The sequence below is a fragment of the Penicillium hordei genome, assembly GCF_028827395.1.
Source record: "Penicillium hordei strain IBT 12815 chromosome Unknown utg000001l_segment0_segment0, whole genome shotgun sequence".
Taxonomy (NCBI): Eukaryota; Fungi; Ascomycota; class Eurotiomycetes; order Eurotiales; family Aspergillaceae; genus Penicillium; species Penicillium hordei.
Window position 1 is genome coordinate 2,506,892 of NW_026623142.1, and position 22,357 is coordinate 2,529,248.

Here is a 22,357-nt window from a genome sequence, read left to right on the forward strand (position 1 = left end):
CTGTAACTACTGTAACTACCTGAGGTAGTAGATGTTTAGGAGATGTTAACTTTGGGGGTTTGTAAAATGGCTGTTTGCGGAACTAATTTAAGTCCGCTGACCGGTGGCGGCCAATGGTCTTGGATGTTGCATTGGCTGATTCCCGGACCTTGTGCCTGGAAAATAGCGAGAATAAGCCGAAATAGAAATTTTCACTACGGAGTACGGAGTACGGAGTAGTAATCGACATGATCGTCTAGACTCTTTGGGAGGCTGGGGCAGTGTAGAGGGGCAAGAGGTTGGGATAACCGAAGGAACAGGGGAACAGCTTTGTTGATCATGATTCCATTGTACAGAGTATGGACACGGAGTCCAATCCACCGTTTTATGAATGATGGTTGCCTGAGAGTTATTGTTTCACTGCGCGACCCTGGACGATCTCTTGGCTCCACTGAGCGCTTACGTTGTACTGTGGAGTTTGAATGATATCAGGAAAATCAAAGGAAAAGAAAAAGAACGATACTCCCATCTTCCCTTTCTACACTCACCTGTTTTGTCGCCATGCAACTGAATGGCTTCCTTTTCGGAGCTTTCACCCTCCTCCAGAGTCTTCAGCTTGTACAAGCAGAGAATCTCATCCAAGCCACCGGGCTGACACAATGTTCCGACAGTGCCGAAGTGACCGTGAATAATTTCAATGCGGTATTCACACCAGCCAACAAGTCCATCAGCATTATCTTCGATGGTTATTCCGAAGTAGCCGGAGATGTGCTCATTGATGTCGACCTCTTGGTGTATGGATACAAAGCGTTCACCAAGACGTTCGATCCGTGCAGTCTTGATTTGTCGGTATTTTGTCCTATGAAAGCCATCGAACTACAAATTCCCACAGTCACTCAAACGTTGGGTGACAATGTTCTCTCGCAAATCCCATGTTCGTTTACACTTCCTTGTTACAACCCTCTCAAGGCCTCGAGCCCTCGACCCGAGGCCAAACATGTGGCTCTTACTAACGATTACGTCATAGCGATCGCCTACAGCGTCCCCGACATCGACGCAGTGATTCGTCTCAGGCTCAAATACAAAAATGGAGGTACACAGATCACCTGTTTGGAGACCCGCGTTAGCAATGGAAAATCAGTCTACCAGCCTGGTGTGTCGTGGACACTCGCCATCATAACCGGCCTTGGTCTCGTCACCTCCACGGTCACATCGCTTCTCGGCCATTCGAACACGGCAACCCATCTTGCTTTCCGATCGCTTGCCTTCCTCGGATTCATTCAAACACAGGCCATGGCTGGGATGAGTTCAGCGAAACTACCGCCCTTTGTGCAATCATGGACCCAGAACATGCAATGGAGCTTGGGAATTGTGCGGTCGGATTCTCTGCAGACAATTGCGACCTGGTTCCAACGCGCCACAGGGGGTACACCCTCGACCGTGATGACATCCTCCAGTTCTATATCCGTTGTTCTACAGAAGCGTTCCGCCATTCATCGCAGAGCCGCGGAGAAAGGAAGTCAAATCCTTCTTCGCGGTATTGAACGGGTTGGAATCCGTGATTCTATCGAATTGACCAACATCTTTATGACTGGATATCTATTCTACTACTTCATCACCGCAGTCGTCGTCGCTTGCGTAGGTCTGGTCCTGCTGGTTCGAGCTGTTCTAGCCAAGAAACAGACATTGCTTCCAAAATTGGATCGCACCATCAGTGTCACCGCAGATTGGAAAACCGTTCTCCGCAATACCTTCTTCCGGTTGGCTTGCATCGGGTACCCGCAGATGTGTATTCTGTGTCTCTGGGAACTGACTCATCGGGACTCAGCCGCCGAAATTGTTCTGGCCATTACCATGTGGCTTGTGACGACCGCCGTCTTAGCCTTTGCCGCGTTCAAGGTGTTCCAACGCGCGATGCGATCAAAACAGCAGCACAACACACCTGCGTATACGCTCTATTCCGACCCTGCCACCCTGAACCAGTGGGGTTTCTTGTATATCTACTACCGCGCTCCGGTCTACTTCTTCCTTGTGCCAGCTTTGGTCTACACCGTTGTTAAAGGAATGGTCATCGCCTTCGCTCAGCCTTCACCGGTCGCACAGTCGATCGTTCTTCTTATTTTGGAACTTTCCATGATGCTCGCAATCGCCATCATCAAGCCATTCATGAGCAAGGGAGCAAATGTCACTGCAATCACAATGGCAGTAATCAATTCCCTCAATACGATCTTCCTACTTGTCTTCTCGGATGTTTTTGATCAACCTGAACTCATGACTGGCATCCTGGGGGTAATCTTCTTCCTCTTGAATGCGATATTCACTCTTGTTCTCCTGATCTACCTTTTGGTTGGTATGGTTTACGCCATTTTCTTCAAGAAACCCGACACGAAGTACAAGCCTCTTGGCGACGACCGTGACTCTTTCCGCTGGTCTCGTACCGGAACGACCACCGAGTTGTCGTCCCTTGAGAAGATCGCAAGAGGCGAGGAGGATGCAGAAGGCCACCCCCATCCCGCGCGCGTGGTCACTGCTCCACCCAGCGACGAAGATGTATCAATGGCAGCCAGAAGACCGTATAATGATGTTGTGGATCCTTCGCTGCCGCTCTTCCCCACCAGCCATGACCATACTCAACGACAGTTGTGAGGACTTAAGAGTCAATTTCTCTCCTTTTCTTTTTCTTTTTTGTACTGCTATTTTCAAATGTTTTGAAGCGAGGATTCTTTAACTACTGCATTCGGTGCATCGGCGCTTCGGGTGGCTATTGTACATATCCAAAAATCTTATGTTAAGGCCTCGGGCCAGATATTATATGTTTCTAAAAAGTTCCTTACTGTAGTTGATTCACATTAACAATGAACACCCTCTATTGCTGAAATCTTTTTATTCTCCAATGTTTTTGCCACTATATTTGGAAAACATGGGGATTATAGCTCAGACATAAAGAGTGATCCACCACCTAAACCAACCTTAAGGGAAGACCCCGCCTCCTTTTTACTATCCACATCGTGTGGCTGAGTTGTCGAGCTAAACCCTTTTCTATTTTCCTAACTTCTTAAATCTTCTGCATCTTTGATCGCCAAATTCAGGCACACGCCATGATTGCGCTTCTACTATTGTTTGGCTTTGTCAACCAATCACTCGCCCAGTCCAATTCAACGGCCCTGGAAGGCTGGCAGTTGGATGACAACACACGCTCAAGTTGGGATATTTTCTGGACTTGTGTTTCAACAATCCTTGCTTGCACATGGACAGCCCTGCACATTTCTGTCCCAACCCGTACTGAAACACAAGCAGTATTTCTTTGGTGGAAGGCAGCGGCATGGGTAGGCACGATACTTGCTCCAGAGTTCATGGCTGGAACTGCAGCCGAAGAACTATGGCAGGCAAGGTCTGCAGCGGCACGCTGTAATGATGCTTTCCGCATAGTAAACAGCGAAGGAGGTGACTCAGGCTCCTCGGAAGTTCCAAAAACACCAAAGACGGAAGAATTTGATGGTCGTTGGGGCACTGTCCAGGGGTTTTGCCTTGGTATGAATGGTGTTCTCCTTCAGACCAAGGATGATTGGACATATCCAGTGCACTGTAGCAACGTTGTTGCTTTGATCAAAACACGCGTTATCAAGCCATCTCATTTGAGGACTACAGACATCCAAGACCGTGCCAAAGCTGACTCCTTTGCCAAAGGATTTAGTCTGCTCCAAGCCTTCTGGGTGACTTGCAACGTTATCGCCAGAAGAGCATATAACATGCCCATCACAGCTCTCGAGATTGCGACAGTGGCTTATATCTCTTGTGCCGCCGCTACCTATGTAATCTGGTGGAATAAACCGAAAGATATGGTAACACCAATCACGATTTATCTACCATACGATCGCGATTCTGAGAGTCTACCGCCTCAAGTCAGAGATATCCTAGACGCACAAGTTGAGAACTGGGTCCACTCGGATGCTATCGCTAGAGACACTGAATCTCCGGTATGGCAAATAATTGTCACAACTTTCCGTTTCCAACTTCATCTGTTATCAGTTATTTGTGCACCTTGGTCATGGAATAGGAACTGGGAAGTGCTGAAAGATAAGCTGGAAGTCAGAATACGAAATGCAACAGCCAAGCCCTCTGATGCCAGCAATGGTAGCCACCAAGATGAGGAAAGTCCCCGGCAATCTGAAGAACCATCTCATGCCAACCCTGGTAGCCATATAGACAGAAAACTTTGCGATGAGCCAGAACCAGAACCGGTCAATATCAATGGTGACTATCAGGATGAAGAAATTCCTCATGGTGTCATAGCAGCATCAGGGCCCCAACAACCAAGCAATGAGCCAAAAGTTGACGGAATATTGGCCAGAAAGGAAACTTCCCAAGGAAAAGAACTATCGAGGAAACCCTCTGAAGCCAGCAGAAATGGCCACCGAGAGTTGGAAACTCTCCAGAAAACCCATAAGGAAACCGAGCTAGAATCCAAGACACAAAAAATGAAAGATTCAATGGAAGACGACGAAAAGTTGACGATCATGGAATGGACCAATATCACTCATTTCTACATGTTTAGCGGGCTGGTATTTTGCGGAATACATGTTGCTGCGTACGTACTATTATACCCTTTTATCTTCTCAATACTGGGCATGGCTGATAACCAAAAATTTAGATGGAACTCTACCTTCCCAACGCAGGCGGAGCAGATAGTGTGGCGAGTGTTCTCGCTAGTTGCACTCTTCATCACCTGGCCTCTGTACTTAAGATACCTTTGGTCATTCCATTGCCTCCGGCGTACATTAGACGACAAGGAGGAGCGTGTCTCAAGTGCTAGTTGGTCAAAGCCATCTGACCTGTTTTGGAATTTGATGTGGTTTTGCTGTTATGCCACTGCACGCTGGGGAAGTGTCATCCTGATGTTTATATCCCTCCGGGCATTGCCTGCTGGCTCTTATATCACTGTGGATTGGTTATCATCAATTCCCCACATCTGATTTCGATTATCTATGTTCCAAGATGTGTTGTGGTGACCCATTTTTGCCTGGTTGAACAGTGTCAGAATCGGATTGTCACCTTGGTTTCCTTTTCTTTTTACTCTAGTTGCTAAAGTAAAAGCAAAGAAACGAACTCCTATGATAATAATTTTCAGTCCTAGAGTTCGCACAACGAGCCCAAGGGCACGCACGCCAGGGATGTGGCTATGCCGTCATCCCTTGATTCATGCAACCAGCCCGCGATCCTAATATCAAAATGCATGCGTGTTAGCCAAGGCTGAAGCATATTACGATCCTCGTTTATTACACATCTCGACGATGTCACCTAGAGTAGACTCGTCAGCTAGACCCAGACGAGATTTGCAGTTACTAGTCCGATTCCGAGAAAGGCCTTTGTTTGTAGCCGAGGAGCCGGGGAGATGTGACCGGGATTTGCAGTTTGATGAGGTGGCTTACCGGCAAATGAAGAGCCGTTGCATACAATAAATATGCTGGGTGTATAGACTATGTTTACGCGCGTGGGGGGGAAACAATACGTTTTTAGCCAACATCTGTCATTTGTGTTGAACCCGAGTCGCCGTTTAATTTGGTGGCATGGCTGTGTCAGGAGCACAGGTTACGATGGTAACAAGCTGCAGCTGGACTTTCGGCATCTATACCGGACCCCACTGTGGATGAGGTTGAACTATTGAGCTGCGTTTCAGACTGTTGATTGGCAAACTGCATTAAGTATCCCGAAATGGAAGTTGTATAGATGATCCCTTCCTCTTCTGTCAACGCCCTTGTCAATTTCCCCCCTTGGATGATTTTTGGACAAGTTTCTTTCCATTTTATGATAGGTAAAATCAAGGAGAGAAAGGCTCCTACTGAGTTTCTGTAGTTGTTGGGCTACGTTTCAGTCTAAGAAAAAAAACAATGAGTTCTTGACCTTGAGTTCTCTAGGGCTGACATCATTGTGGAGTTGAAGGCACATCACGAACTACAACGCCATCAGATGCTGTACCACCTGGCCTGCTCACCTGAGACCGATGACCGGCTTTAGGGGGCTCGGGATTAGTGAGCCAAGGGATCGACGCCGTAGCGTATGGAGATTAGGTTGCTGGAATTCCGCCAGACGTGCCTTGCGTATACTAACAGAAGACCTTGTCAAACATTGCTAAGGGGGAATGAGCATATTTGGATACGCGTGGGAAAAGCAACCTTATTATCTTGAAACACTGGCTTCCCATATGGCGATTGTGGCTTGGGTTTAGCCCAAAACTGAAAAAGAACGCCAATAATGCGCATATATCTGCATACTTAGTGTACACGGCACGGTCCACTGCCCTCGGTCCGTAAAGTATAGCGGAAATCCGTTATTTCCGAGGACCCTTTCCGAGGACCCTTCGTTAGAACATAGAGATCAGCGTCAGCACACTTGGTAGCCTTTAGCCAGATTTCCAAGCTCGTTGCCCTGTCTCGCAAACAAACGCCTTTTGAGGATTGAGCTCTTTGAATCAACGAATGAGTCTCGAACTTGGTGTCACTTGAAGGCAAATTGCTATTACTGAAGCTTTCCTTTTTGAGCTGTTCCAGCCTTTGGACTCGTCATAATCAGCTGTAACAAGGCAAGCCAGTGCCCCCTTTTCTTAGGCACGTAATTTGGAGTTTCCTTTTTTTTCCTCTCTTTTTCTCTCTTTTTTTCCTTTTTTTTCATTTTCATTTTTTAAAAATAAGTCACTCGCATTTCGGAGATCTCCGGCTGTTATGCAGTATCTACACATTCCTGTATTTGAAATCATGATACAAAATAACCCTTAGGGCTTTACTCTGGTAAGGCATGGCTGGTATGGACCCTCTACTATCAAATACCTTGTGTCGACAGTACCGTGCCCTAATCCAGACCTCGCCGTTGAGGGATTTGCAGTGTTGATGTCAAGAAAGGGAAATTAAGGACAGATGCAGCAGGTGCGCGTGGCTCGGGGAATGCAGCATGGCGAGCCTTGTTTTATTTTATTTTCCATTTCTGACCTCTTAGAGCTAAGCCCCTAGGTCATTACATGACCATGTGATCGACCACGTTAGCTCCCGACATTGTTTCACCCTGGGAGGTTTGCGTCGGGGTCATCCCACGCGAGGATGCCCATTGTGAAGCGCTTTTTGCCGCCAAGGATGGCTCGGGATTTGTTTCAACGGGTTCTAGACCCTTGAAAAAAATGAGGTTAATCTCTTTTCAAAATGGAGATCGTGATCTTGTCCCTTGTTTGATAGCTCCGTTGAAGATCCGGTTTGAAACTCGAATGGGTGTCCACCCCCTCGCTTCATTCCACGTATTTCGAGAGGATATTCCTAAACCTGAAACATGTGGTTGGCCATGTGCTTAGCAAGAATGTTGTATTTACGCTCAGGATGATCGGAAAAGTGGGTCTTGGTCCACGCATCCTTATGCGGCTGGTACCTGCCTAGACCCGGTTACCTGCAGTTCAGCCAATAACAACGGACTTGTCGCTTGTTTTGCATATATGAGCCGAACGGGTATGTGCTTTTTTGCTACCCTTGGGGGTTCCCGCTAGACGAATTCCTGAATTGGCATGGTTCATGCGGACTGAGTCTTGGCGAACGTTGAGCTCAAGGGTCGAGATGCCATCACAGGCCCATGGCAGGTGGAGTTCATGCACTCGATGATCTTTTCCTAGTTTCCTTCGCGTAGCTCGTACTGTCCATGTGGGCTGTTATGCGAAGCTCAAGCTCGCGTGTTCGGCCCCAAAGGCATGCCGTCCCCATGCATAGCGTCAGACCTGCAGTGTATATATAGGAGCTCCCGCTCAGTTGTATCCTGAACATCATCAATCTAGCAACTCAGAAACTAAACTCAGAAACTCAGAAACCCATCAATTTCTCGTCACCACGGCTCATTTATAAACATACCGATCAAAGCCAAGCACATACCTCGTTCTTGAACACCACACTACCCCAACCTTCCTTCTTTCTACTGGGTTCTATCCCGGTGACTCAACTTTTGATTCCTCTGAACCGTCTGTGAGAACCTCACATCTATCGTAAACAACCATCCACACACCATGTCTATTCCGGAACCAAGAACCACAACGTGAGTGGATCTATATTCAAATGTATCTTTCTATCAGCCAACTAACCAGCTTTTCCGTAGTGCTGCCAACGGCACCAGTCCCAACGCTGTAAGCCAAGGCAACGTCAGCCAAGTGCCGGGAAGCAACCGCAGCAGTGTGGACCGATTTGCACGAGCACCAGCCTCCGAGGGCCCTTACTTTGCCGGTGCGCGGATGCCAGAGAGATCGGCACACCTCACGGGGCTATCAAGTCAGCTCAATGCCATGGAGGAGATCCTGAAGACGGGAAGTTAGGCAGCCAAAGCAAATGAATAAAAAAAAAACAATGAATAAACCAACACAAAATTCTATGTATATTGAATCTACCAAATGGGACCGGACGGGAGTCCAATAGACATGGCTATATCCCAAACCTTCCCTTCAAGAGTGGATATATTCCGTGAAACGAACCGCTCATAGTAACTCGAAGATATAAGATGCTACTTCCTCGTACTTGGTACTGGGAAACTCATGTCCCGCTTCGTAGAACTTAAAGACGACATTGCCACCCAGGGCAGCCGTGGCATCTGGAACAAGCTCACTTTTGACAATGATTAAATCGTTGTTGCCACACAGAATGTGGACTTTGTTCTCTGTCGGCCTCTTATTTTCGTCGCCTGAGGCGCCGTTCTGTGTAGTTAAATACTCGCCAAGACGCGCCCATCTGTTCCATTGACGCTCTTGTAGGATTGGACCATAACGCATGCTAGACATGAACGCGTGGACAAACCCTGTATGATTATTCACCTGCCACGCCACGGTAGACGGGATGTTGATGTGAGGGTACTCTCGGGACAGGATTTGGGCTGCTGCAGCACTTTGGGAAGGCAGTTCCTCGGTGAGCACATCCGCGGCACTGAGCTTCTTATTCTTGGGCTTGGGCGTGACCAAGGGGCCTGACCTCAGTCGACGGCTAACCAAGGTTGACAAGATATTCTCAGGCATAAGACCCTTTGAGTAAAGGAGTCGACTCTGGAAACTGATTTGCGAATCGCGGAGCAAGCCCGAAGGAGCTAGGAGCACCAATGACGATATAAGCTGTGGAAAGTACGATGCAAAGGCAGCAGCAATGCCGCCTCCTAGAGAGTATCCAGTAAGGCAGAATTTACCGGACTCTGCACCTGTCCAAGAGATAGGCGATGATGTCAGAGCGAGAAGGATCTGTGTCGAGAAAAGGCGATCATCTTGTGGAAGATCGGCAGGGCAGTCGGAATATCCTCTTCCGAACCTAAATGTAATTTCTTGGGTTAGCGATAAGTCGAAGTGTTGAATGTTGTGCAACGCCTACAAGTCAAATAGCATCACACGACATCCGCGATCCACCAGCGCATGGGCCACCCCGCCGAGCGAAATACACGGCGTTGTGATACCATGCACAAACAGCACCTTGGGTCCATCTTCCGGCCCCCATTCATACACTCGAATTGACCCGTACGGGCTAGCGACATCACGAGCACCGGGCAGAACATCAGCCGGGAGAGGCAGTTGGCGATTCTCCGACTCGGATATGCCGGGCAACACTGTCGTTCGAGGCGAGACAAGAACAGTCTGGAGCGATTCGCCTCGAGGAAAAACAGATCGAGCGAGTAGACCAAGTGTGAATGAAGCTCCAGTCACAGCTAGCAAGGGGAGTTGAGTCTGCTTGTTCGAGAAGGCACCGGAGATGAAATCCACAGTTTGGTTGTACAGAGCCATGGTTGCGATTGCGGGAAGTCACCCCTGGAACATGTAAGTTCGTCGAAGACTGGAAAGGTGTTGTGATGCAATATTGACTACCTGAACTAATTCTAGGAACAATGTAGGGAAGGATTGGCGAGAGCAGATGAATTTAGGGAGTTAGCAGAGACAGCTCTGTTGGGAAGTGCTCGAGGGCAGAGACCGAGGCTGACCGGGTGCCGTGTTGACGCCATGTGCATGATAAGATTAGATAAGATAAGGAGGGGCCAACCAACTTTGACCCTTTCAGAACAGAAGGTTTGGTCTCAGGTACGCCGTATGCATAGTCTCATTTAAACTGCTATAAAATATATATAGAAACAGCAGGATCCCTCCGTATCTGCCCCCTCAACAGCTAATAATACTATACATTTCTCCTTCCCAAAAAAACAGGTGACAAATTTGCCATTATCGCCGCCAGCTAGACGCACGGGCTAACCGGGGATAATAAGCTTTTCAAGAATGTTGTATAATCCATGCTCAACTTTTGCATGAAGAACAGTGGTCTGATCCTGGTTGATAATGTCTGCTGCCTAGGGATACCCCTGGAGACTTTGGACAAACATAATACTTGGGCGGGAATTAGATAAACCGACAGGTTAAAATGTTATTTTTCTAGCCCAGTCGACAACATCTCACGTGGCAGCTACCTGTAGACAGCAAGAGACCGAGTGTTTTTGAGTATAAATAGCCAATCCAATAGTTCAGCGAAAAGGAATGTGCGGCAATCGCGAGTGTGAGCCTAACTCTGCTCGTCCCATTTATTGCACACTCCCAAGGTCATCCAATAATGTATATGAACAATGAATGGATAGATTGGACTCATGAATCCATTATGGTATACTAGCTTAGCAAGAGCACTCCCGGACTGGGGCTTATACACAAAGAATGGAGTATATCTTAGCCAATACAATTATACAGAGCGCGAAAGAAAGGAATGACCTGGTCCTATAGAATAGAAAAACACCTATAGGCAGCCTTGGGCACTAAACCCGGATTTAAAGATAAACCATGTACGAGCGCAAAGTTCCATAGTATAGATGTTGACTTTTGTATTCAAGCTTCTTCAGGTACACATTACGAAGAGGGGCTAAAATAGCTTACAATTTGGAATCTAGTCAATCCGACAGAGGAGGGAAAGGTCGGATAAAGCTAAAAGCAAGAAGTTAGCAACCTCATCAAGTTAAAAACGGAAGGATAGGGACACATACTGAGCAGGACACTCATACCCAGCAGGGTTATTCTGAAGATAGAGCTGGTGATATTCTTCTGCATCCCACCACTGGCCTGCCGGCAGGACCTTGGTAGAAAGCGGCGTCTTATACCACTCCTTGCTGACTTTCTCTGTAATCTCCTCCGCGATCTTATGCTGCTCATCCCCGTGCGTGAAGATCGCACTGCGGTATTGTGTGCCAACATCCGGACCCTGCCGGTTTTCTGTTGTGGGGTCGTGCATGCGGTAGAAAAATTCGAGAAGCTGGCGGTAGGTCACAATTGAGGGATCAAAGACTATCCGGAGGGCCTCGGCATCTGTGGAGAGAAAAAAAAAAAAAAAAAAGAAATAAGTATTTGAAGATGCGATCGCGATAAGGAACTCCGCGTTTTTTTTTTTTTGTCTCAGATAGCACAGCACTTACGTCCAGTTGAACCAGAGCAGACAGCTCGGTACGATGGCGACGAAACAGCGCCACCGCAGTAGCCCACCTTGGCGTCGAGGAGGCCTTTACCATTGCCGAAATTCTTGCGGTACAGGTGCTCAACACCCCAGAAGCAGCCGGCTGCTACGGTCGCGGTTTGTGTGTCTGACATTTTGCGGGATTGCGTTTCTGGCGTCAAGGAAAAAGCCGAACTGGTGGAGAAGGAACGGAAGAAGCGTGAGAAAAGGATTGAGGTAACCGGAGCGGCGAAAGTCATCTGCAGAAATTCTGGTGATGGTGGAGACGTACTTGATAAGTGGGGATGGTCGTGGGTTCGGGAGTGAAAGGGGCCGTACAGGATGCTGTAGAGATGATGGAAATGGAGCGGTTTGAAGATGATATATTTAGGAAGAATAAGGAGAAATAGAGAAGAAAAGAGAGAAGAAATGTAAGGGAGCTCGAGAATTGGAGTCTGGCGATGGCGTCATTTCTTTACAAAGCAGCGCGGGGAATTCGGCAGGGATTGAAAGATTAGGGCTTCCAGCCAACCCTATCTGATTGTTATGGTTATTGTACAAAAGCTGCTAGCTGAACACCAAGGCAACAGACAGAAATGATAGGCTAAAATTCAGTAGGAATTCCGTCGTACAAATGTACCCAAAAAAAAGTGGTATCTGCTACGCCAACAAAACGCCAATTCCAAGCAAATTGAAAACAATTGAAGAATTAAAAATCAAAGCCGTCCATGAAGAATTCGGGCTTATTCACCAGAGCCCACTACCACGCTTGGGAGTTGGGTTCAGCAGGGGGCGCTGCCATTGCACTGAGGCGAATAGCATCTCTGCTGGATAGGCTGATATTTCGAGGTCGACCGTCTCCACCCAATGTTGTGCGGCGTCCCGTGTGCTTCATGACTGGGAGAGTATGAGGACTCAAGACCCGAGGCTTAGCATCGTGCTCTCTCTCACTCTTCACCATGCGTCGAGCTTGCGATGCGGTGAACATGTGGTTGTCTGCTGGCGGGGCCCCATAAGTGTTGGAAGTCGGGCTGCGACGACGGTGAACTCGCAGGGCATTGGAGGATGGAGCGCTGAATTGTCCACTAGCAATCCGCCCACTAGACATGCGTCGCATGGCCGAATTGATCTTAATTGCTTCTTCCTTGTCCGATTTCCAGTTGTCTTTGTTTTCGGATACTGGACTGCTCGAGAAGTTCCCGCTGGGACTACGAACAGCGATCCGTGATGGGCGCTCCGTCGAGGGGCGGTTCATAAAGCTGCTTCCTTCAATATCACGGAGAGGGGAGCTGTCTCTTCTTGAAAGAGGAAGGCTGGATGAAGGTGGTGGTGCCAATGGTGAGCTTCCATTTCTCTTGGTTAAAAATCCTGCCTTGAAGCGACTGTTGTTCTTTTGAATGTTCAAGGTAGGTCCAGCGGATTCGGCAGGCTCGTCAGGGGTAGGAGAGATAGAACCCGACGGGCTTATAACCCTCGGGATATTCCGTGGAATAGGGGATCCCGATCGAGGTGGCAACCATGACTCCTCGAAGCTGGCTTCATCGGCAGAGTCGACCTTCTTGGGGGTCTTTTGGAATTCGGTCAAAGTGCCGTCTTCCTCATCGTCTTTCCATCGGACAGATCGTTTGGGAATCTTCACCTGGGCTTTCTTTGGCGTAAAGCTGACACTCTTTCGACCGGCAGTGCCTTTACGGCGACGTGGAGAGCCCTTGGTTGGTGAAACGGGAGGAGCAGGGGTGAGTGTAACTGGAGGGTTGGCAGTTGATACTGGCGGCATGCTCACCAAGCTGAAGCGCTTCTTTATTTTCATCGGGCTTGCAGGCCGGGCAGAGCCGATGTTCGGTACGGACGGCATGTTGCCATCTGGTTTGACGAGGTTGGTTGCTGCATCTGCACAATCCTCTAACATCTTTGTAAGGATGGTCCGCCCTTTTTTAATAGCTTCATTTGCGTTTAGCTGCATGATATCCTCGATGGAGTTCATCATCTCAAACTGGGCTTGCAACAGAAGCTGTACAGCAGCAGCTTCCCCAGCCTTGTCCTGTTCTATCACAGCTGTCAATGCTTCACGCTCTGCATTGGACCGAAGAAGATCCGCTTCTCGGTTCAAATTGGCGTAGTCACTGTTATCGGTAATGTCAAACTCTTGAAGCTGCTTCGCCGCGTTCTCAACCGCCGAGTTCACCGGTCGATCCCAGGTGCTTTTTGATAGTTTCTGGTTGTAATGATGCCTGCTACCTTCCAGCTCAAGGAGGATCCCCTGCGCAGATTTGCGAACGGCATATAGGTTCGACAATCCCTCCTCATTTTCGCGCGCGGCGCAAACATTATCAAAGGCCGCAATCCAAGACGACAAGATGCCAATTCTGCGGCCAATTTGCCTTAGTTTCAGCATGTTGTTGGTCTTCTCTTGCCTCTCGGGCAACGTGTGTTCGTAAGCATTGCGAATCCGGGCGACACCCTCACGCAAAACGGCGTCTTTCTTCTCACCCTGCTTGCGGAACTTGACAAAGGCCACCTTTTCATGGTCCTTTGCCTGTGCTTTGAGCTCATTGATCAAATTCATTTGCTCGTCGATCTTGACCAAGAAGTCCTTCACGTGTCGATTAACGTTGAACACATTCCGTGTGACCTTGGTCTGGATATTTTTCGCTCGATTCGCATATCGAAGAGTATTTTGGGTCTCATCAAAGTGCTGGCTTGAGGGGCTGACGCAGACAATCATGACTGTCTTGCAATTGCCACCAAGAGCAAACTTAAGTAATCGAGTGAGCTTCGAGTTTCGGTAGGGGATGTGATTGCGCTTTCGTGGGTCGCATAGTGCATTGATGCAGCTTCCCAATGACAATAGAGACTTGTTGATATTGGCGCCTTCGAACAAACGTTCTCCTCTGTTCAGTGTCGCGCTAGCACGCTCACTTCCCGCTAGATCGATGATACTGAAAGTCGCCATGGTGTGAGGCTCATTGACGTCCGCATTTCGATCTTTTTGCGCGATATTGATCTGAAGGACCGCATGCGATCGGGATGATGTAGCATTTGCTGCGGTAGGAGACATGGTGCGGCGGTCATTTCCTTGCATGATCATGTCCATCACCTCTCCCACATTCTGTGGGTGGTAACTTGACAGCCCGGCGACTGAGACTGATTGGTTGGAATCCTCCCGCAGCATCAATCCACCCTTTCCACTGCTACCACTAGGAACAAGCAAGTCACGAATGGTTTCGTTATAGATCTCGAGGTAGGATAGAGAAATTTCGGTCGACTTTTCGCTTGCTCGTTCGTCAATCCGCTCAAACAGCTCCTGCATAGTGAGGAAGATGATACCGGGCTGTTGGGCAGTTCCGGTGATTGTATGGGTCTTTCCACATCCAGTAGCTCCATACGCAAATACCGTCGCATTGTATCCATCGAGCACATTGTCGAGCAGGCTTCGTGTTGTAGATTCGTATACCTCCCCCTGGGAAGCGTTTTGGTCGAAGATGCGATCGAAGGCGAAGGTCTGGTCCTTGACACGCTTACCATTTGGCACCACGCTCCTGGAGAACTTTTGGACAGGATTATCTTCTGGGGGGTCAAACACCCTAGTCCGGTTAGGATGTTGGATCCAATATTCAAAATGCGTAGAATACTCACAAGCAGCGGTCGTCAATCACTTTGACGATAGATCGTATACCCTTCTGGTTAAGCTTCGGTGTCGGCGCGCCCGCGAGGGAACCATCGCCGAGGAACAGGGGACCCTCGTCACATCGTGTGATCTGGGCTGCCTCCCTGATAGTAAAAGGACGGACTCTGACTGCAACGCTAATCGAGGAAGCGCCGTCGGAGGCAGCCATAGTGGAAGGTCGGGTCGGATCAACCCCAAGTCGTCAAGCTGTTTTGCGGGGCCGGTACGTCAGGCAGTTGGCGACACCCTGCAATGGCAAGGCCAAGGGGGAAGCTTAGCTATTTGGCGTCGAAAATTAGGAATGTAGAAGAGTCGAAGAATGGATCTAAAGTTGTATGGGGTAGGGGGTGCAAGTATTCTCCGAGGGGGGGGGCTCCTTGAAGCGATTTCATTTGTTGATGCGTGTATGTGTTGTCATCTAGTGGTTGCTCCGAGCAACCGTTTTATAGTGGTGTTGGTTGTTTGCGCGTGGCAATAAAAGCTCCTGGGTACTAAAAGTTCCCAGTTCCATAACATGTTGTGTGTTTCAAGCGTTGTACACGTCACACTTGCTCTATTAACACACACTATTTTCCCATATCGAAGATCGCCGGCCAAACTGTGGTTATTAGGCTTTGCATACATAGTACTAACCTCAAAATGTTTAAACAATAGCTGTAGAGGCTGATCATGATATTAAATGTATTATGTCATCGACTACCACTGAAAAAAAAATTCCCAAAATTACTTACGGTGAGTATTAATATCAGTTGTTTCTACCATAATGCGTGTATATTTGCTCTGGAGTTATACATGTTACATATGAACGAGAAACATCGCTTTTGGTATTGCTGTTGTCCTAATACCATTTTTCGCCTAAACAAACGCCATATGTCGGTTCTAATAACTGCAGTCCTACCCTTGAAACGCCGAAAGCCACAGACTTGTATCCTCTGACTTCATCCTTTCTCACTCTTCCTGTGGCTCATCGTTGTAGGTCGGCATGACGACATCCCAGCCTGGATCCTCACCATCAAGGTCCATATCAACACCACCATTTTTGCCCTCGGTAGATTTGTGAAAGCGGAAGGCAACTGAATGTCCGTTCTGCAAACCCGCCTCCATTAAAGTTACTGACTCATTCTGTGACTTGAGGCGCTTCCAGCCTTTCTCGAGGTCCGCTCGGTCGATAGGCTCACCGAACTCAACGTCGTCGGAGTCATCAGGAACAATGTCACCATTTATCTCGGTAACTTCTCGCGATTTCAGGGCACCCAGAAGTCTTTCTTTGGTGAAGCCGAGTGGTTCGTGTGGTTGGAGCATCAGAAGCACAGTTGTTTTATGCTTCTTGAAGAGGAGGGTCACAGCGCGCGAGTCTGTTTTGGATTGCTTAGGCGGCTGCTCGGTAATTAGCCATCCTATCCAATAATCTTTATTTAAAAAGGCCGATCCACATACCATCTTAGAGATTGCGGGGGAATTAAAAAGTAGGTCGCGTTGTGACAATTAATTTAGGAGAGTGACGGAAAGCGGAGAATCTGGCAGGACTCCGCCTTCCGCGCTCCGAATTTCTGAGCTTTGCCAGCATCAGTTGCTCATATCCACCACGTTCTCTACAGCCCACCCTTGAAATTTGCTGCTAGTGCCCCTAATTCTTCTTTTAAAGGTTTTATCATGGAGACCAATCGGCCCTCATCTACCAACTCGCAGCACAATTCCATCGTCCTCAAGATCGTCCACTGGGACAAGTTATTTGAATCCGACAGCCCTCCACGATTAGGCATTGAGTTCGGCAAGCGGTTACCGTATGCTACCCTGTCCGCTTTTTCGACTGGGCTAGCACTAGGATACTATCACGGCAGCAAAAAGGCAGGGCTTGTGTTTCGGGCTGAGAATGCGCATCGTTTCCCCACGACATCGACAGGGTGGTTCCAGTACCATAAAACGAAAAACTATATCGGTGTGGTTGGAGGCGTCAAAGATGGCATGAAGATGGGATTCAAGCTCGGTGCTGGTGCACTTGCATTCTGCCTCTTCGAGGAAACAGTAGACTACGCTCGGCATGACGAGAGAGACTTTTTATCAACAGTTACCGCAGGGCTGTCGTTCTCCGGAATATACAGTTTGATTGGTAAGGAAACTATTCCGCTTAGGTGACATTACCGGAGGAATCGAAGCTGACTTTAGCTCACCCACACAGCTCGTCACGATGTTTATACTGCCGCCCGCACAGCGAAGCTTGGGTTGAAATTGAGTTTGACCTATGGCCTTTTGCAAGATGCCCTGGAGACTTTGAAAGGAAACCGCCCTGCCTACGTTGATTTCTTCCTCGGTAACCGTCGGTCTAAGGTCGAGAAAGAAGGATCAATCTGATCATAGGTGGGCCCAATCACAATGGCTCCCCAGATTATTCTGTGTGCGGATGTCCTAGTCTCGCTGCACGCTTGAGATGTCCCCAATGCCGGGAACCAACCCTGTAGGCTCTCCCATTGCAAGGACGGGCTTCGGCCTTCGATCGAGAAATGGCTGCGATGTATGCTGCTACAGGTGGTATGGATTCGACGCCGGCGAGAGGGGCCACATATCCGAGTCCATGCCGCCCCAATTATTATGTCCAGGCCTTCGTCGAGCCATTCTGAGATATTTAGTCCGGTGACCGCCCCGGCCTTTATCCGTCTGATGGTGTTCTTCGGCAGCAACGCTCACACCATAATCTTGGATACTTGTATTATTTGCATTCTTAGATACCCACTTGTCCAATTAGCATCAAACAAGATGAACATTTTTGCCCTTGGGGTGCTACATAGGGGCACGTGACCCATCGCCGGATTCTGTGTGGGAGTATGATCATGCCCCAAGCCGATCACCAACGCCATTGTGGCGTTACTAGATCGCATTTGGACTAGAATCTTGTGAAGTTTTATAAACAAGTTAAACAAGTTAGGCGATAAATATAGTGATTATTGGGTGAGTACCTAACCCTAGAAAGTAATATAATTCAAGGTAAAGACTTGACGGCTGCCACGACATAAAGATGGACAAAATAAAGTGAACTAGCTGATTTCTGATTCGAGACCCTGACAACGAATCCTACGCCGTACATTTCCTAACTCACGTGTTCCTTTGTTTCCGGGGATAAGCCAAAATGATAGAAGATCGGCCCGGATGCTGCAGGTTCAAAGGATGATGATTGACCGCTCAGTGCTGACGTCCCCCACTAAAAAAAAAGAAAGAAAGAAAAAGAATTTCAAGACCAATGTACATCTATATCGATCTATATTATCGATATTGATACAGAAGATATTAAAACAGTTCAACATCTCGAAATCCCAAAGTGGAGGTTCTCATAGAGTTTCCGAAGGCTCCCAGCTGATCGGTGGAGAAACCGCATTTGACGTCGCTGAGTCGGAAACCCCCCACCTCAAGACCTTAGCTCGACCTTGTCGTGACCTTTTTTTCTCCCCCAATCTTTGCTTCTTCCCTGCACCCTACATTTATGTCTGTCCGTTAAACTCCGCGATAGCAATTGGGCGCTGAAGATGCCGATGCGAAGTTCGACGCTGCTTTCGTCGACGTCATCGATTTATTGACCTCTTTATGCCTGGGAGAAATAATTGAATCCATCCCACATCCTCATTCAGAATACCTAGATCACAATGCGTCGCCATGGCAGGTCCAGTGGCGGTCCAACCAAGGCCGTCTCGCCCTTGTCCGACACTGTATCCCTCATACGTTCCTTCGATTCGGTCATGAACCCAAACCGACCCGCACGCCCCTCGCCTTTGGCCTCCTCCCACATTAAAGCTTTGCCCTTGGAACTGGTGGATCGGTTGCGATCTTTCCCTTTATTTCAAGCTACTCCAGAATCCTTTTTGATCGAGGTCGGACAGCACCTGCGCCCACAGCTCCACGCACCCAACGATTATATCTTGACAGAAGGCGATGAGGCAAAGGCAATATACTGGCTGGTGCGGGGTGCCGTTTCGGTCACATCTCGGGATGGCGAGAGTATATACGCCGAACTCAAGCCGGGTGCGTTCTTCGGGGAGATTGGCTTGCTCATGGACCGTCCTCGCACTGCGACCATTATCGCCCGGACTCGATGCATGCTGGTCGTGCTGACAAAAGACGACTTTCGGAATATATTGCCTCGGTTCCCGGAAGTTGAACAGGCGATCCGGGAGGAGGCAGAGGAGCGGTTGATGATTTTAGAAAAGAAAAAAAAAGAAACCTCCGCGCCTGCACTGGATCTGCCCAGCCCGGCAAGAAGAGGCTCAAAAAGACTGCGCGAGAGCTTTTCAAAGGATCTAGCTGTTGCAGAGGATGATGGGGACTTGAGTGCCAAGTCTGTGTACAAGAAGAGGAAGTCACCGAGTCCCGGTCGGCGGGATGGCTCTAGTGCATTGGCAAATGGATTGGTCAACGTACGTCTCTTGCTTAAAGAGCTGCCGCTTTTTTCCGGGTTGCCTGCCGATATCCTCCACTACCTTGGTCTCAATGCCCAACCGCGATCTTTCCCTCCATTTACCGACATCATAAAACAAAATTCTCAGGGCCGTGAGCTCTACTTCATTGTTCGCGGCGAGGTGGAGGTTCTTACAGAAAAGGCGGAGATGGACCACTCGTCGGCAAACAAAAATAGCCCAAATGGGCACATTGAACGGCCGGGAATTGAGGTCAAAGCAAGGCTGAAGCAAGGCCAATACTTCGGTGAGGTGGTCAGCCTAGATTTAGCACCTCGGAGAACCGCTACAGTTCGATCTGTGACTTCAGTTGAATGTTTGATGCTCGGCGGTGACGTCCTTGCTGAATTCTGGGAGAAATGCCCCAGTGACGTGCGGGAACAAGTCCAACGCACCGCCCAAGCAAGGCTCCAGGCGGCAGCCGATGGCGATGTTGTCATGTCTGATGAGGACCCGCAACCATCTATTGGTGATCTCGCCCTCGACGACAAAGTAAAGATCACATCATCCCGGCGACGGTCAATGCCACTACTTACCCTCACTGAAACTGAACTGGATGGACCACATCAGTCCTCGCACGTTGAAGACCAAGACCAGGGTGTGTTACGGCCCTCCGATCCCGACCCATACTTCAGCCTTGGTCTGGATAAAGTCCGGATGCGAAGTCGACGTGGTTCGCTCGCACCGTTAGCTCCCGAGGAGAGATCAGGGGAGCAGCAGCGCTCATCTCCTACGGAGCCGCGCTCTGCCAGTTCTTCAACCTTGGCCCTTCCCGAAACTGTCAGCCTCTCCAAGTCATATCAGACCGAACGGCCCCGGATCGACGGCTCCAATGGATTATTCCCGGATAGTGTCCTACTGAACATTTTCCAATTCCTTGATCTCCACCACCTTCTTCGCATTAGGGCAGTGTCATCTCATTGGTCAGGGCTCTTGACCACATCTGCAGACGTGATTCATGATTTAAATTTGAGCGTCTACAACCGCAGAATCACAGATGACGTCATTGTTAAAATCATCTGTCCCTTTGTCGGTAATCGAGCTCGATCGGTCAATATCAACAACTGCTTTCACATCACCGACGAAGGCTTCACGGCATTGGCCGCGACTTGTGCCCCAAATACCACCGTGTGGAAGATGAAGAGTGTGTGGGATGTCACGGCCTCCGCCATCCTTGACATGTCCGGCAAAGCTACAAATATACAGGAGGTAGACTTGAGCAATTGCCGCAAGGTCGGAGATACACTTCTCGCCCGGATCATTGGATGGATAGTGCCCGCCGACCAGAAGATAGGCGAGAAACAGTCATCGATCAAACCCACAATCCAGACAGCAGAATGCTCAGTGTATGGCTGTCCAAAGTTGAAGAAACTCACTCTCTCTTACTGCAAACATGTCACCGATCGATCTATGCATCACATTGCGTCTCACGCCGCTGGTCGGATTGAGGAAATGGATTTGACTCGTTGCACCACAATCACAGATCAAGGGTTCAAATACTGGGGGAACGCTCAGTTCACCAACCTGCGAAAGCTGTGCTTAGCGGATTGCACGTATTTGACGGACAACGCCATCGTGCATCTAACTAATGCGGCCAAAAACCTGGAGGAATTAGATTTGGTGAGTCTACGTTAAAACTAAAAGTGAAATATCATGATTTACTAATCCCCACCAGACTTTTTGCTGCGCATTGTCAGATACGGCAACCGAAGTCCTTGCCTTGCAGTGCTCAAATTTGAAGTATCTCAACATGGCGTTCTGCGGCTCCGCAATTTCCGATCCCTCCCTAAGGAGCATCGGTCTTCACCTACTCTCTCTTCGACATCTATCAGTCCGTGGCTGTGTTCGGGTGACTGGAGTGGGCGTCGAGGCTGTTGCGGAGGGCTGCCATCAACTCCAGGTCTTCGATGTCAGTCAATGCAAGAATCTCGGACCCTGGCTTGAGGACGGTGGTGCTGTCCACTACCAGCCGAGAGTCGAATTTAAAACCGTCGCCCCGAATAAGAAGCTTCTTCGATGAACAAGCAACCCATACAAACCCTGAACTTTTCGTTGCACACCCCTCCCCTAGTTTCTATACCGTCACCTTTTCTTCCTCCACGACGACGCCTGGCGTGACGCCCGATCCTGCAAGTTGCATGATACATTTATTGGCACATAATGTATGCCTCTCTAATCTTTCTGTTATTAATTTCCAGGCTCATTATTTTCTAGTGTCTACTTTGCCATCGTTGCCTGATCTCGGCGTTTGAATTTACCAGTACTATCTTTATTTGTTATCGTTTAACTTTCGGATTACATTCTCGCGTCAGGGCTGCAGGTTTTTGTTTTTTACATTTTGGTGGGGGTTTCGGGTCTAGCCCGTGGGCAGGTCAAGCATGGCCGGAGTTCAAAGACTGAAGGCATCTATGAGTTACATGGTGTTTGTTTCTTTTCCTTAATACTCAATGTTCTTGGCCTATCTTCTATTTTTTACGACATAATGTTGCACATCTGATTTGAACATTTCTTGCTGTATTTTAAGGTCCTGGATGCTATCTATTTCTGGTGTATCTACAATTAAACATAAAAGTTTAATCGACTGTCAAGATGAAAGGTCTTGTAGCCCATGCTATCTCTAGATAGAGGCGACGCCCAGTTTCTATATCACGTATAACCACATCACACCTATACAATCCATATATTTATGGTCTCGGAAGTTGAAAAAATAATTTCAACTCTATACTGACAATGATCTTTATGGTGTCTTTTTTACCGTCTTTGTTGCCCCTTCTTTTATCCTCTTTTATAGGACCTTGTCTCAACCCGTTTGAGGTCCT

At 48.5% G+C, this 22,357-nt stretch overlaps 9 protein-coding genes across 9 annotated transcripts; 5 read left to right on the forward strand and 4 right to left on the reverse strand.

Moving 5' to 3' along the window:
* Positions 1-540: 540 nt before the first annotated feature.
* On the forward strand, positions 541-2,625 carry N7537_000944 (transient receptor potential ion channel family protein; the record flags this gene model as incomplete). Its single annotated transcript, XM_056892002.1, has 2 exons — positions 541-913; positions 1,007-2,625. The coding sequence occupies 2 exons, from the start codon at positions 541-543 to the stop codon at positions 2,623-2,625; spliced, it is 1,992 nt and encodes a 663-aa protein (XP_056756997.1).
* Positions 2,626-3,077: 452 nt separating this feature from the next.
* On the forward strand, positions 3,078-4,952 carry N7537_000945 (uncharacterized protein; the record flags this gene model as incomplete). Its single annotated transcript, XM_056892003.1, has 2 exons — positions 3,078-4,567; positions 4,631-4,952. The coding sequence occupies 2 exons, from the start codon at positions 3,078-3,080 to the stop codon at positions 4,950-4,952; spliced, it is 1,812 nt and encodes a 603-aa protein (XP_056756998.1).
* A 3,059-nt stretch (positions 4,953-8,011) lies between these two features.
* On the forward strand, positions 8,012-8,314 carry N7537_000946 (uncharacterized protein; the record flags this gene model as incomplete). Its single annotated transcript, XM_056892004.1, has 2 exons — positions 8,012-8,040; positions 8,101-8,314. 2 exons carry the CDS (start codon positions 8,012-8,014, stop codon positions 8,312-8,314), a joined length of 243 nt encoding a protein of 80 aa, XP_056756999.1.
* Positions 8,315-8,473: 159 nt separating this feature from the next.
* On the reverse strand, positions 8,474-9,754 carry N7537_000947 (alpha/beta hydrolase; the record flags this gene model as incomplete). Its single annotated transcript, XM_056892005.1, has 2 exons — positions 8,474-9,287; positions 9,348-9,754. 2 exons carry the CDS (start codon positions 9,752-9,754, stop codon positions 8,474-8,476), a joined length of 1,221 nt encoding a protein of 406 aa, XP_056757000.1.
* Positions 9,755-10,893: 1,139 nt separating this feature from the next.
* N7537_000948 (peptide-methionine-S-sulfoxide reductase) lies at positions 10,894-11,584 on the reverse strand (the record flags this gene model as incomplete). The annotated part of the gene is made up of 3 exons (XM_056892006.1): positions 10,894-10,927; positions 10,987-11,305; positions 11,413-11,584. 3 exons carry the CDS (start codon positions 11,582-11,584, stop codon positions 10,894-10,896), a joined length of 525 nt encoding a protein of 174 aa, XP_056757001.1.
* Positions 11,585-12,189: 605 nt separating this feature from the next.
* On the reverse strand, positions 12,190-15,265 carry N7537_000949 (kinesin family protein; the record flags this gene model as incomplete). The annotated part of the gene is made up of 2 exons (XM_056892007.1): positions 12,190-15,013; positions 15,066-15,265. 2 exons carry the CDS (start codon positions 15,263-15,265, stop codon positions 12,190-12,192), a joined length of 3,024 nt encoding a protein of 1,007 aa, XP_056757002.1.
* A 779-nt stretch (positions 15,266-16,044) lies between these two features.
* On the reverse strand, positions 16,045-16,536 carry N7537_000950 (uncharacterized protein; the record flags this gene model as incomplete). Its single annotated transcript, XM_056892008.1, has 2 exons — positions 16,045-16,473; positions 16,534-16,536. 2 exons carry the CDS (start codon positions 16,534-16,536, stop codon positions 16,045-16,047), a joined length of 432 nt encoding a protein of 143 aa, XP_056757003.1.
* A 213-nt stretch (positions 16,537-16,749) lies between these two features.
* On the forward strand, positions 16,750-17,478 carry N7537_000951 (uncharacterized protein; the record flags this gene model as incomplete). Its single annotated transcript, XM_056892009.1, has 2 exons — positions 16,750-17,206; positions 17,276-17,478. The coding sequence occupies 2 exons, from the start codon at positions 16,750-16,752 to the stop codon at positions 17,446-17,448; spliced, it is 630 nt and encodes a 209-aa protein (XP_056757004.1). The 3' UTR covers positions 17,449-17,478.
* A 1,253-nt stretch (positions 17,479-18,731) lies between these two features.
* N7537_000952 (uncharacterized protein) lies at positions 18,732-21,558 on the forward strand (the record flags this gene model as incomplete). Its single annotated transcript, XM_056892010.1, has 2 exons — positions 18,732-21,158; positions 21,214-21,558. 2 exons carry the CDS (start codon positions 18,732-18,734, stop codon positions 21,556-21,558), a joined length of 2,772 nt encoding a protein of 923 aa, XP_056757005.1.
* Between the last annotated feature and the right edge of the window lie 799 nt (positions 21,559-22,357).